Source organism: Acomys minous (genome assembly GCF_964271855.1).
Source record: "Acomys minous genome assembly, chromosome: 12".
NCBI lineage: Eukaryota > Metazoa > Chordata > Mammalia > Rodentia > Muridae > Acomys > Acomys minous.
This window is the reverse complement of record NC_140493.1, coordinates 93,764,927-93,779,270: the sequence shown is the minus strand read 5'-3', so window position 1 is coordinate 93,779,270 and position 14,344 is coordinate 93,764,927. Positions and strand designations below refer to the sequence as shown.

The window sequence follows — 14,344 nt, the reverse complement described above, 5'->3', positions numbered from 1 at the left end:
TTGAAACAGGACCTTTCCCCTCTGTTTATATAGAATTGAGGAGTGGTGGTTGATTCAGGATGCCATATTTGATATTGTTAATATATCTCTGTGATGCGTGTGTGTGTATGTGTGTGTGTGTGTGTGTGTGTGTGTGTGTGTGTGTGTGTGTGTGTGTGTGTGTTCCATGGCAGGCAGGTGACGATGCAAGATTGTCTGTTCCTACTATATATGTCCCAGCTGTTGATGGCAAATACCTTTTCCCACTGAACAAGCTTACCAGCCCTCCTACCTCTTCCTCATGTTTGTAACCCAAAGATTTCATTCATTTAGTCATTCATTCATTTCTGTATTAAATGTTTGCTGAGAAGCTGGGTAGTGGTGACATGCACCTTTAATCCCAGCACTTAGAAGGCAGAGGCAGGTGAGTCTCTGTGAGTTCCAAGACAGCCAGGGCTGTTACACAGAGAACCTCTGTCTCAGAAAACTCAAAAAAAAAAAAAAAAGTTTGCTGAGAACTTAACTCTCTGACAGGCAGTAGGGTCAGGCTTGGTGTTGCATCCACCCAAACTGGTGGCATTCCCAGCATGAGGGAAGCTTAGGTGGGAGAATCTCCAGTTTGAAACCAGTCTGGGATACATAGACCTGTCTTAAAAAATAAACAAGGAGGGCTGAGTGGTGGTCGCACACGCCTATAGTCCCAGCACTTGCGAGGCAAAAGCAGGCAGATTGCTGTGAATTTGAGGCCAGCCTGGTCTACAAAGTAAGTCCAGGACAGCCAAGGCTACACAGAGAAACCCTGTCTCAAAACAAAACAAAAAGAAAGAAAGAAACAAGGGAAGACTTTTCCCACGAAGGAAATTGTATGTTCCCCTGAGTATACCGATGCATTGGCAGCCTGAGCCAAGTAATGAAGCATACTGTTGCCCTGATGGACAGCTATTGGCAGGGACACCCCAAGAAGACTTTTGAGCTCTGCTTTGAAAGATAAGAGTTTATCAGATGAGAAAAAGAAAGCAGGCAAAGATACAGATGCATTGCAGGCCTGGGGATCAGTGTCTCTAGAAAACCAAGCTTATGGGAAATGCTGGGGATAAATAACAAGATCAAGGTGTGTGCGGACTTTTGAACGATATCTCTAGGAATTTGGGCTTTGTCTTAAGCGCAGTAATGACTATGTTCTTTAGTCTCTGAAAATACTGACTTACTACCCAAGCCATATTGTGCTTAAGGCCCATTTGGGAAAGGGAGTCTTGATAAACATGTCTCTTAGAGAACTTTGGCCATATTGCAGCTATAGTAAAGGGTGAGAGTAGCATTGTGGGACAGAACTGAAGAAGAGAGCGCACCAAAGAGATGCGTCAGAGTTAGAATCAAGCACACCTGGTAACCTGTCTGGCTTTGTCCTCCTTGATGCGTTTGAGCAATTACCTGTAGTGGAATTTGTCTAAGGTGTACATTCCTTCCTATTGGGAAACACAAGAGAAAGTCCCCACACCAGTACTCCAGTTACTTTTTTTTTTCTTTCTGATTTTCTGGTGTGTTTAATGGCCACTTGGAGGTGAAGTAGAGTAGTTTTGAGTGCGGACTAAAATTCAGCTTTTAAAGCATTGGTCTGATACCTGTGTAGGGCCTTGGATAGAGTTTGATCAGTGATGTCAGTACTCATGGGTACCACGTGGTGGCATTGGTGTCGCTGCAGAAGTTGGCAGCAATACAATCTCAGTTGCAAGAGAACCTTTGTAAGGCTGGAAATAATTTTTTTTCCATAAAATTCTCCTGAGAACTATGAATTTAGTGTAGATGTAGAAAGGAAATGGCTTATTTTTAGTGATGAGCAAAGTAATTTTCAAGTGTCAGAAGAAAGCAACAGAATTTTGTTCCCCTCCCCCAGCTGAAAAACAAGCATCAACATCCTTGCTAAAAGCGGTGAAGAGACATATATTTTAGAAGATTCTCTCTATACCTACAGTCTTTGCTTGTCAAATACCTTAGACTGGCTAGAGTTGTTTGCTTCTAACAAGGTCTCACTGTGTAGCCCTGGCTAGCCTGAAACTCACCACATAGACCAGGCTGCCTCAACTCAACTGCTGGAGATTAATGGTATATACTACTATGCCTAGCTTAAGTTACTTGTTTTTGGGTTTGGTTTGGTTTGGTTTGGTTTTTTGAGACAGGGTTTCTCTGTGTGGCCTTGGCTGTCCTGGACTTACTTGGTAGACCAGGCTGGCCTCGAACTCACAGCAATCTACCTGCCTCTGCCTCCCGAGTGCTGCGATCATAGGTATGTGCCACCACTGTGCGGCCTTGTTTTTGTTTTTTTAAGAAAGGGTTTCTCTATGTAGCCCTGACTGTTCTGGAACTCACTTTGTAGACCAGGCTGGCCTCGAACTCACAGCAATCCGCCTGCCTCTGCCTCCCAAGTACTGAGGTTAAAGGCAGGCACTAACACTGCCCAGCTAGATTACTTCTGGAAGTGGAAAAGTATACAGTAGGAGCTCACTGTCTTGAACTGAAAACAGTAACTGTTACAGGCTTTCTAGAGTGTCCTAGGAAATTATTCAACACTTCATCCATTTAATAACTAAATGTGTTTGGAACTGAGCACAATGCCGTGCATCTCCACTCTCAACTTCAAATCTTTTTAAAATATTAATTAATTAATTAATTAAATTAGGAACTGGAGAGATGGCTCAGTGGTAAACAGTACTTGCTGCTCTTACAGAGGGGACCTGGGTTCGGTTTCCAGCGCCCACATGATGGCTCACAACTCCTGTTCGAGTGGATCCGATGCTCTCTTGTAACCTCTGAGAGCATCAGACATACACATGTAGACAAAACATCCAAAACCTAATTTTTGTTTTTAAATCACACCTTTTTTTTTTCAGACTAATTAAATGTCTTCTTTCACAGTTACAAATCTTTGAAGCATAGTTATTTAAGATGTTAACAATTCTTGCAAATTTTAAGCCTAAAATACTGCTATTGTGTCTGTCATCGTCCATCTCCCTCTCCTCAACCCCTTCATTTTTTAAAAGAAAATAATGAGCTACAATGAGGCAAGCCTGTTTGGGAGAGTTGGAGGGCCGGCTTTCTTCCAGTATCATTTTGAAATAATGTCAAGGTCATTAACCACATGAACATGGTTGGGTTAAAAGGTATTCAACCAGAACTCATAATTCCAGACTAGGTGATTTCAGTTCCCATGATAAAATTAATTGGTGTGACATATTTTTATTTTATGACAAAGTGCATGACTCTTTTGGTGTTCTTTTTTGGTTTTACAGCAGAGGGCGACCATGAAGGATAACCTGATAAAGCTCCAGCAGGAAATGGCTCACCTGGAGGCTGTGCTAGAGCAGCATGGGAACCAGCCTTCTAGCCACTCCCCTTCCCTTTTAGCTGACCCTCGTGACCCAGAAGACCTGCCAAATCCAGAACAAAACATATCAGAAACAGGTCTGTAAAAGTTTCTTGTATTCGTGGGGGCATGCCTGTAATCCCAGCACTCTGGAAGCAGAGGCCCCCAATCACTGTGAGGCCAGCCTGGTCTACAAAGCAAGTCTAGGACAGCCAAGGCTACACTGAAAAGACAAACAAACAAACAAAACTATCTTTTATTCCCCCATCTAATTGTCATCTCAGAAGCTTACTGCCTCCATCTGCTTACCTAGGCCTAGAATGTTTTCAGCCTCTGAGACTTACTGCCGAATAAGATGAACACCCTTTCTGGCTCTTTCTGAACTCTTTAGTTTTTGGTTTTTTGAGACAGGGTTTCTCTGTGTAGCCCTGGCTGTCCTGGACTCACTTTGTAGACCAGGCTGGCCTCAAACTCACAGAGATCCGCCTGCCTCTGCCTCCCAAGAGCTGGGATTAAAGGTGTGTTCCACCACACCTGGCTCTTTCTGAACTTGCTGGATGGTTCAGCTCACCTATTCTGCCTCAAACTCCTCCAAGCTGACTGATTGAATCTGGCTTCTCTCAGCTTCTGACTGAGTTGCTCTGCTTGGCCTCAAACTAACTGTAGCAATCTGTTCTACTCTGGATCTTTCACATTGTCCGGCTCATTCTGTCTTCTCCTGTGTCTAGCTTGTTCTCTTTAACCTGTCTCTGGTAAAAACTGCCTCCTCTCCTCTCTCTGTTCTACTCTCTCTTAAGTCATCTTCCTTTCCTCTCTATTCTCGTGAGAGTTGGGCGTATCCTGTTCCGTCAAATCTTTTTTCTGATTCATCACTTTCAAACATGACTGCTTCCTTCTTCCAACTAACTTTACCTTCATTGTTTGGCATTAAAGGTGTGAGCTGAGGGCCTGTCTGTATTACAGCCAGAGCAGCCATGTTGCTAGATTAAAATCCCTCTACACGTGTCTGTAATACTAAACAAATGCCAGTAACATAAGCAAAATTCTTCCCTTAATCCTCCATTTCCTTCAAAAAGTGAGGACTAAGTTCCAGCATTGTGTGGTCTTTGTCAGCTCATGTTTACTGTGGTGTTCCCTGAGTAATTTGGGAACCTTTTTCCTAGCCCATGCTCACAAGTGCCATACCATTCCAAGGCACTTACGGTAAAAATTACTCACTCACGTCCTTCTAGGTGTTTGCAGGATGCTATGGAGACCCCATAGCAAATAGAAATAGTACTTGCTCTTGCTTGTTGGGGAGATTGGTGATAGGAGGTAATCCCATAATTTCAGAAAGATGACTCCTTATAGTGATATATCACAACGTGAAGACCTATTTTGTGTGTTTTCTGATCTGTAGGAAGAGACTTTTTATTTCAGGAGCTGCTCCTTATGTTTCCATTGGAAAGCAGAGTTTGATGGTCATGTTTGCATGCACTTGGGGTGTGGAGGCAGAAGGATCAGGACTAGAGAGTCCTCGTGTCTGGCAGGCCACCCACAGGAGGTGTGGTCCTTAGGCACAGGCTAAGGTGGGAAGCCCCTCCTGGAGTTTCTTCACTCTGGTCTTAGCAGTCCTGCCTGATTCAGTGCTCAAGTTTCTCCTTCAGCACTTCCTCCACAGTAGGCTGGGGCCCTGAAGCCTTCCTTTGACTCTTACGGACTCCAGTCTGTTCATTATTCAACACAGTGACCTTGGTATCCACATGGGCCTTGTAATGTTTTTATATTCAGAAAGAAACAGTAGCTCTTACTTGGGAAGCTGGGAGCTCTGTTGCTATGGCACTGCTTCAGAATGTGTCCCCTTAAATACTTTCCTTGTTACTGTATCTTCATTTAGTTCATCACCAGATAATGAAGCCCAGAGTCCCATCCCCAATACAGTTATGTTTGCAGTACTGTCACTGTCATTGTTTGAAAATAGATGGGACTTTCAGTGCTAATGCACAAGATACGAATTGTCTGGCTTCGAGGCCTAAACTTACTGCCTCATAGTTGGCATACATGTTAGTTTGTTTTGTTTTATTTTTTCCCCAACTGAGTATCTGTAGATAAAATGTTTCTTTGTGAAAAGAATAAAAAATGTTTCTTTGTGGCTCGTTTCTAAAATACTTAGTTGTCAATACCAACTCCAGATTTGAGCCTTTCTTTCCTTAGGCTGGTGCATTAAGAAAAACTCAGTTAGTTTCCTTTTAAAGATATTTTTAGGAAGAACCTGGTAGCACAGACTTTTAATCACAGCACTCAGGCAGATGCAGGAGGACCTCTGAATTTAAGGCCTGCCTGGTCTACATCGTGAGCTCTAGGACAGGACTACATAGAGTGGCCCTGTCTCAAAAAACAAGCAAAAAGATATTTCTAGTGTAGACTTAAGCACTAAGGTAAGAAGGATGGGGCTGGAGAGATGGCTCAGAGGTTAAGGGCACCGACTGCTCTTCCAGGGGTCATGAGTTCAATTCCCAGCAACTACGTGGTAGCTCACAACCATCTATAATGTGATCTGATGCCCTCTTCTGGCCTACAGGTGTACATGCAGGCAGAGCACTGTATACATAATAATAAATATATAACTCTTTTAAAAAAACAAAAAGGCTTGCAGAGGTAGGCAAATGGCTGTGAGTTTGAGGATAGCCTGGTCTACAAAGCGAGTCCAGGACAGACAGGTCTACACAGAGAAACCCTGTCTTGAGAAAAAGAAACAAACAAAGAAAGAAAAATTGCAGAAAAGGTACATTGATGGTATAGAGGATTCTCAGAGCTCCTTGCACATTTTACCTTCTCCCTGATGTTATCTTAGCATTATATCATTCTTTGATATCTCATTATATCATTTGTTTGGTGAATGTTTTGTGTGTGTATGTGTACACTTGCACACATGCGGTGTCCTCCTACTTTACAGCTTACTTCTCTGAGATAGCATCTTCTCCCAAATCTGGAGTTTGCGTTCTGTTTGTCTAGACTGGCAGCCAGGGAGCCCCAGCAATCCTCTGTCTTCAAGCTTCCCACCAGCATTGGGGTTACAGGTGCACACGAGACCACACCTAGCTTATAACATAGGTGCCACAATCCAAATTCAGGCCTTTATGGTTACACAGCAAGCACTCTTAACTACTAAGCCAGCCCACCCTTTCCTCTTTTTTGAGACAGGTCTCATATCCCAGGCTAATCTCAAACCCACTGTATAACTGAGCATCATCTTGATGCTGATCCTTTTGCCACCACTGGCCACGTATTAAAACTATGTTTTGGTGTGCACTACCAGTCTTGTTCTATGTAGTGCTAGGGCTCAGGCCCAGGGGTTTGTGAATGCTAGGCACACACTCTGCCAGGTTGCGTTCCTAGGCAGTCATCGCTCTTTTCTCAAAGCTTAAAAAAAAAATGAACGCTGGTGCATTACTTTGTCTAGTGACTATTTAAGTTTATGCCATCTTTTTGTGGTTGTTATGTATATCGCATGTAGTCTGTGCACCTGTGCTCACGGAGGACAGAAGAGGGTATCTTCCCTTGGAACTGGAGTTATGAGCAATTGTAAGCCGTCATGTGGGTGCTGGGAATTGGACCTGGGGCTTCTGGAAGAAGCTATTTCTGGACCATTTCTCCAGACCCTAAATTTATATACTTTCTAAGATTTAGTAGCAGGGCTGTGGTGGCGCACGCCTTTAATCCCAGCACTTGGAAGGCAGGTCTCTGTGAGTTGAGTTCAAGGCCAGCCTGGTCTACAAGGTGATTCCAGGACAGCTAGGGCTACACACAGAGAAACCTTATCTCGAAAAAACAAATTTTAAAATTTTCTAAATTTCGTGTGCATTGGAGTTTTGTCTGCATAAATCTCTGTGTGAGAATGTTGGATCTTCTGGAATCAGAGCTACAGACTGTTATGAGCTGCCGTGTGGGTGCTGGGAATTGAACCTGCATCCTTTGGAAGAGTGTCAAGTGAGCCATCTCTCCAGCCCCCTCCATGGCTGTTGCAATTTACTCATTGAGCCAGTCTCTCAGTCAACCAAAGACTTTGCTGTTTGGCAAATCTCCCTAGCCAGCTTGGTCTGTGTAACCCTGACTGACCTAGAACTAACTCTGGAGAGCCCTGCCTCTGCATGCTTGACCAACAGTCTTTTTAGTGGATAGATGATGTGTTGGACTGTTTCGTCTCTATGTACATATATGAGTGCCTGATGTCCACAGAAGTCAGAGTCCACAGAAGGCATTGAGTCCCCTGAAACTAAAGTTCCACCTTGTGGATTCTGGGAACCAAATCCAAGTTCTCTGCAAGAGCAACATGTACTTTGTTGTTTGTTTGTTTGTTTTTTCTAGATAGGGTTTCTCTGTGTAGCCTTGACTGTCCTGGATTCACTTCATAGGCCAAGCTGGCCTCAATCTCCTTCAGGTCAGCCTGCCTCTGCCTCCACAAGTCCTGGGATTTTAGGCGTGCGCCACTGTTCCTGTTGCAACAAGTACTCTTAACCCCTGAATTGTTCTCCATTTTTGAACTGTTTTTGATGTTTAAATATTCTACTGTTGTCTTTTTTGGGACAGGTTCTTCCTAGGCTCTACTAGGACTCCCTATGGAGACCAGACTGACCTTGAACTCACTGACCTTGCCTCTCCCGAGTGCTGGTGTTAAACACTGCCATGGGGCTTTGTTTGGTTGGGTTTTGGGTTTTTTGTTTTGTTTGTTTTTGTTTTTTGTTTGTTTGTTTCTCTGTGTAGTCATGCTTGTCCTAGACTCTTGTAGACCAGGCTGGCCTCGAACTCACGAGAGATCCGCCTGCCTCTGCATTCCTGAGTGATGTAGCCTTGGCTAATCTGGAAATCATAGAGATTCCCCTCTGTCTACCAAGTATCACACCTAGATCTCAGTGTCTTTTAATGGATAGAAGATATTTAATTTTCAGTTCATTGTATTTTATGATTAAATATTTTTTCTCCTGTGCATAAAAGCACATGACAGAGGCTTACCTTGGGTTCATATGATTTTCCCTTTGCTGTGCCTGTCTTTGTTAGTTCTTCATATTACCCAAGAATCCTTATCAACCAATACCGTGTGTGTGTGTGTGTGTGTGTGTGTGTGTGTGTGTGTAAGTAATTAAAAGTGTGAGGCAAAGGCAAATGTCGGCTCAGCTGACTCTCCTCCTATGGCCTACACACACACACAGTCAGTGCTCTGGTGGGGTCCTGTGTAGTCTTTTGATATGTTTTGTGTTTCTAATACTTTTGCTTTCCTGTTGGCAGAATAGGTTTGGCACAGTTCAGTTTGCTTCAGAGATAAAAGTACATTATATATTCTTGTTTTCTTATCACCCAGGACCAAAAAAAAGAAGCAAAGATAGTTTTCTTATTTTGTTTGTTTTTGGGCAGGGTTTCTCTATGTAGTCCTAGCTGTCCTGGAACTCACTCTGTCGACAAGGCTGGCCTCAAACTCAGAAATTCCCCTGCCTCTGCCTTCTGAGTGCTGGGATTAAAGGTCTGAACCGCAACCGCCCGGCGGCTAAAGTTCTTTCTTTTAGTCTTACTTTTTGGTAATAATCTAGTTCTTCCTAGTGCTAGGCTTTGTTGAACTGCTTGTATCAGTAAAATTCTATCTAATATATTAGTTTCGATATGAGTTTGAGGGCGTGGCATAGTTCTGTTTGTAGAGTGCCTGACTGACATGTGTCAAGCGAAACATTTGATATTCTGGTACATAAAATCAGGTGTGATGGCACACAGCTGGGACCCTGCATTTTAGAGGTGAAGGCAGGAAGATCAGAAGTTCAGTGTCATCTTTCCAGCTCTGCCCCTGCCGTTGGTGCTGGCACACGCTGCTAAAATATGCTGAAAAGATGGAGGCGGGAGGATCACAAGAACCCTGTCACACATAAAAAGAAAAGAGAACCAGTTTGATTGTCATAGATTGCTGCTTTTTTAAAAATCAACATCTTCACCTGAATTAAGGCCATCAGAACAAATCAGTAAAATAGATTTTTCTCCTTCCGTTTAAAGCAATTTTAACTTCAAAGAACATTAATGAGACTCCTGTAAGCCAGAATCCAAAGAGAGCTTCTGTTGACGAGTTCCAACCACAGCCTCCTGACGGTTCCACCAATAGAAAGAAAGAGTCAGGAGTGGGAAGGTAAGAGCCGTCAGTCTGTGGCGTCCAAGTGACATCTCTGCGTACACTGAACTCCTTTGTGAACTTTCCTTCCATCAAGAGTGGTGACGCACGCCTGTCATCCCAGCACACAGGAAGCAGAAGCAGGCGGATCGCTGTGAGTTCAAGGCCAGCCTGGTCTACACAGTGAGTCCAGGACAGCAAGGGCTTGATATAAAGAGAAACTCTGTCTCAGAATCAAAACAAAGGATCCCTGAGCTGGGGCCATGACTCCTTCGGTCATGTGATTCCTATGCAGACATGAGGACCTGAGTTCAGATCCCTAAAGCCCACCTGTAACCCTATCCTAGGGTTCCTGGGGCAGGGGTGGAGATAGGCAAATCCTGGGTGCAGTGAGCTCTAGATCCAGTGAGAGATGGGTACATAGGCACAGAGATAGACTACTTCTGATGGGTAGACATTCTCTAGCCTCCACACTCACCCATCCAAGCAAGCATACATGCGTGTCACACACACACACACACACACACACACACACACAATGCCTGGAGCAGTAACACAAACCTGTAATGGCCACTCTGGGACACAAAGATAGGAAGGAAGCTCTTTAGTGCTGTTGGCCAACCAGCTTATCCAAATTGGTTAGCCGGGAAGAGACTCTGTCTCAAAAATAAAGTAGAGAACAATCAAGTTGGATACTCAGTGTCAATTTCTGGTTTCTACCTGTTCCCTGTGCAGACAATGTTTCCAGACGATGTTTCTTCCCTTCTTCCTGGATTTATTTTTGTTTTCTCTTTTTCTTGTTTTGTTTGGGGGTTGTTTTGAGACAGAGTCGCCTTTGGTGGTCTGGAACTCACACACACTCTCTCTTTTTTGTTTGTTTGTTTGTTTTGGGGTTTTGTTTTGTTTTGTTTTTTCAAGATAGGGTTTTTGTATGTTATTTTAGCCATCCTGGACTCGCTAGACACTTAGTAACCCTAGGTCGCTCTCCTTTGTTTATTTGGATGTACAAGGCCTAAGCTGCAACCTGAGAAATGGTACTTGGATCTTTGTCTTTTAAAGGTCAGGATATGGAGCTGGAGAGATGGCTCAGTGGTTAAGAGCACAGACTGCTCTTCCAAAGGACCTGGGTTCAATCCCAGCACCCATGTGGCAGCTCACAACTGTCTATAACTGCAAGATCTGACACCCTAACACAGGCATACACGCATGCAAAACATCAATGCACATACAATAAAAATAAATAAATTATTTAAAAAAAATTAAAGGTCAGAATGTAATATAACTGGACTGAAACCGAAGCAAGTCTGGGAACTGGTGACGGGCATCCTGGGAGGCCTTCCCTTAATTGAAATTTCTGCTTTCCTAGAAGAAGTCTGTCTGTTAATTTACTCTGGGAAGTATTCAGAATATTGTTCCAGGATATAGATTTAAGTCACTATTGCTAAAAACTACATAAGAAAAATAAGACTGACAAGTTAGGCTTCTAAATTCCAGAATTATGGGCAGGTACCACCATAGCCTACTTTTATTTTCAGAAATACTTAAACCTATCAGGACTCTGGGAAACAAAAGAATTCTTGTTTTCTGAATCCCTTTGGGAATGGTGACAGGTTGTCGGTAATCTAACAATGCCATTTTTCCTGGCCTTGGACTTAACTGAGGACCTGTTTTTAAGGCTCGGATACTGGCATTATGATTGTCTGCTTCCTTGGGCACTAAAGTGATGTCTAGTGGTAAGTATCTCATCGGTGTACTAAGTCATAAACACTTAAAACATTGGAGGAACTACTCATTGGGCACATATGTTATTAATGTTTAATGTTTGACTCTTTTAGAGGGTGGGATGGTGGGAATCAAGTACAGGCCTCCCGGCGTGCTAGACAAACTGCTTTACCACTGAGATGTGCACCTGCCCTTAATAATTAGCTTTTGTCGTTGTTGTTTTAAATTCTATTTATTTATGTATGTTTTTTGGTGTAGTTTTTGTTTTGTTTTGTTATTTTGGTTTTTTTGTTCTGTTTTGTTTTTGTTTTTTTGGTTTGATTTTTGTTTTGGTTGGTTGGTTGCTTTTTGGTTTTTCGAGACAGGGCTTCTCTGTGTAGCCTTTGCTGTCCTGGACTCGCTTTGTAGGCCAGACTGGCCTCGAACTCAGAGCGATCCACCTGCCTCTGCCTCCTGAGTGCTGGGATTAAAGTGCGCCACCACTGCCTGGTTACTTGTGCATGTATTTCATGATGGGAGTCTCAGGCAGTCCAGGCTGGCTTTGAACTTATGTAGCCAACAATGACCTTGAACTCCTGCTCTTCAGCTTCTACCTCAGGAGGTAGACTTTGAATCGTGTGCCACTACTCCTGGATTTATGTGTGTGAGCACTTCGCTCAAATGTATGTCCATGTCATGAGCACGCTGGAGCTGGAGTTATAGATAGTTGTGAACCACCAAGTGTGTGCTGACACTGTAACCCAGGTCCTCTGCCAGAAGAAAAGGTGTTGTTAACTGCTGAGCTATCTCTGCTGCCCAGCATCTTGTTTTTAGAATGACTTTGGACATTGAAAGGGCAAGAAATAAAGCTGATACTATAAATTCTTCCAAAATTAGGTAGAAATAAAGTATGAAGATGTCAGCATTCCTCAGTTTCCTATCTTCATAAAAGGCCTCACATGCTTTTGAACTCAAGTGGAATAGTGTATAGAATCTGAATTACCAACAGTGAATATCTGGCAAAAGAAAAAATTGCTGACATGCTTCTAAACAACCCCGAGATATACGGCCTCAGCCCAGCCCTGAGCGGGAGATGTTGTCTGTCAGCAGTGGGTGTTGGCAGGCAGCATGAATCCAGGCTGCCAGGCTGTGGCGAAGGCTCTTTTTTTGCTGGTCATTCCTTATCTCTCTGACACTGAGATGTTTCGCTCCTGCTTTGGCTGCCCAGGAGTTATGATTAGGCCTTTCCAATTTGGTAGTGATGATTTTCTTCTCTCATCCATCTTTCCAGGCCTTCCCCTTTTAAATCTCCATTGGCAGGCAGTAGGTGCACTGCGCTCAGCCACTCTTGGGGTCTTCAGAACAGAAACTGCCCGTCTGGAGAGGAGCTCCCTCAGGCTGCTGAATCAGAGAAGTCCTGTGAACCACAGAACTTAACAGGGCCATCTTCCGGTAATGTAATGCTTCATCTTTGTAATGGAGAAACACTGTTTCACTCTGTATCCTGTATAAAGCTGTTCTGGCTAGTCAGCTTTCAAATGGACTGGCTTATCCTGGGTGTTTGCTATGTGTACCTAAGTGCATTTCCGAAAAATAACTTGAATTGCAATCTGAGTTTACTTGAAGATCATTACAGTTGTGAGTCTGATAGTTTTGAAGATGATAAAGTCCGGTCATTAAAATGTTTCCTTTCACCTGTTAGAATCTTTTTTTTTTTTTAAAGATGTATTTATTTATTGTGTATACAGTGTTCTGCCTGCATGTATACCTGCAGGCCAGAAGAAGGCACCAGATCTCATTATAGATGGTTGTGAACTCTAGTCTATTCCCAGAGTCCCCACTAAGAGACAGAGTCCGTTGTCAATGCAAACGCATAAGAATTTATTGAGCCGACGCGACAGGGTCTGTCCAGCTCTTTCAAGCTGCAGACCCCCCAGAAACAGAGGCATGGGCCTTTTATAGGTTTTAGACAAAGAAATGAGTATGTGATTGGTTGGCATTTGGGTAGAAAAGCTATAAGCACTGAGTTACAAGCCTTGGCATTACGTGGTTGGGTAATGGGTGGAGGGACAAGTTGACCTATGGAGAAGATTGGTTGAAGCAGTCACGGGGTTGTTAGGAACTTTCTTAGTTGGGAGAGGTAAGTACATTTCTGGGGAAATGGGCATTTTAAACGCAAGCTGTAACACAAACTTGCTGTCCTTGAGTTAAACTGGACTCTTAGCACAGGTGGACTGTCCTTGGGACAAACTGGACTCTTTAAGCAGATAAGATTTACAGACTTTGGCCTTAATGGGGATCCTTAAAGGAGGACTGGGTAGGCCAGCTTTTACATTTCCCCAGACTTTGGCCTTAATGGGGGTCCTTAAGGAGGCTGGTTCCTTCATTTCTTTTTTTTTTTAAAGATTTATTTGTTGAGCTGGGTGTGGTGGCACACACCTTTAATTCCAGCACTCAGGAGGCAGAGGCAGGCAGATCAATGTGAAACTCTATCATAAAAATAAACACTATTTGACTGTGTTCTTGCCTAAATTAACTCTTTTATGTTGTATGTGTGGGTATTTGGCCCACACATATGTCTCTGTACTACATGCATACCTGCTGCCTGTTGAGACCAGAAGAGGGTGATAGGTATCTTGGAACTGGAGTTACAGGCTGTTGTGAGCTGCCATGTAGGTGCTGGGAATAAAACCCAGGTCCTCTGCAGAAGTAGCCAGTGCTCATACCCACTGAGCTATTTTAAAGATGTGTCTGCTGTTTATAACATGCTTAGCGCCTGTTGATTAAGTGATTTGTAATTTTGCCGGGCATGGTGATGCACGCCTTTAATCCCAGCACTCGGGAGGCAGAGGCTGGTGGGTTGCTGTGAGTTTGAGGCTAGCCTGGTCTACAAAGAGAGTCCAGGACAGCCAAGGCTACACAGAGAAACCCTGTCTTGGAAAACAAACAAACAAAAGTGATTTGTAATTTTAAACTCTTTTTTCCTTCCTTATGAAAGTCCTGTGTATTGACTGCCCCCAAATTGGAAATTATAATAAATACTAAATAAGAGTATTTAAAATTAGCTCTAGGGCTGGAGAGATGGCTCAGAGGTTAAGAGCACTGACCAATTTTCCAAAGGTCCTGAGTTCAATTCCCAGCAACCACATGGTGGCTCACAACCACCTATAGTGAGA

At 43.4% G+C, this 14,344-nt stretch overlaps 1 protein-coding gene across 8 annotated transcripts in view; it reads left to right on the top strand.

Annotated features, from left to right (window-relative positions):
- The window catches only part of BRCA1 (BRCA1 DNA repair associated), a 69,078-nt gene that overhangs the window by 35,220 nt on the left and 19,514 nt on the right, over positions 1-14,344 (top strand). For all 8 annotated transcript variants that reach the window (XM_084751353.1, XM_084751355.1, XM_084751354.1 and 5 more), the window contains 3 exons: positions 3,267-3,438; positions 9,356-9,485; positions 12,460-12,620. In XM_084751353.1, the coding sequence (XP_084607479.1) occupies positions 3,267-3,438; positions 9,356-9,485; positions 12,460-12,620 (463 nt within the window). The remainder of the gene's footprint in view (positions 1-3,266; positions 3,439-9,355; positions 9,486-12,459; positions 12,621-14,344) is intronic.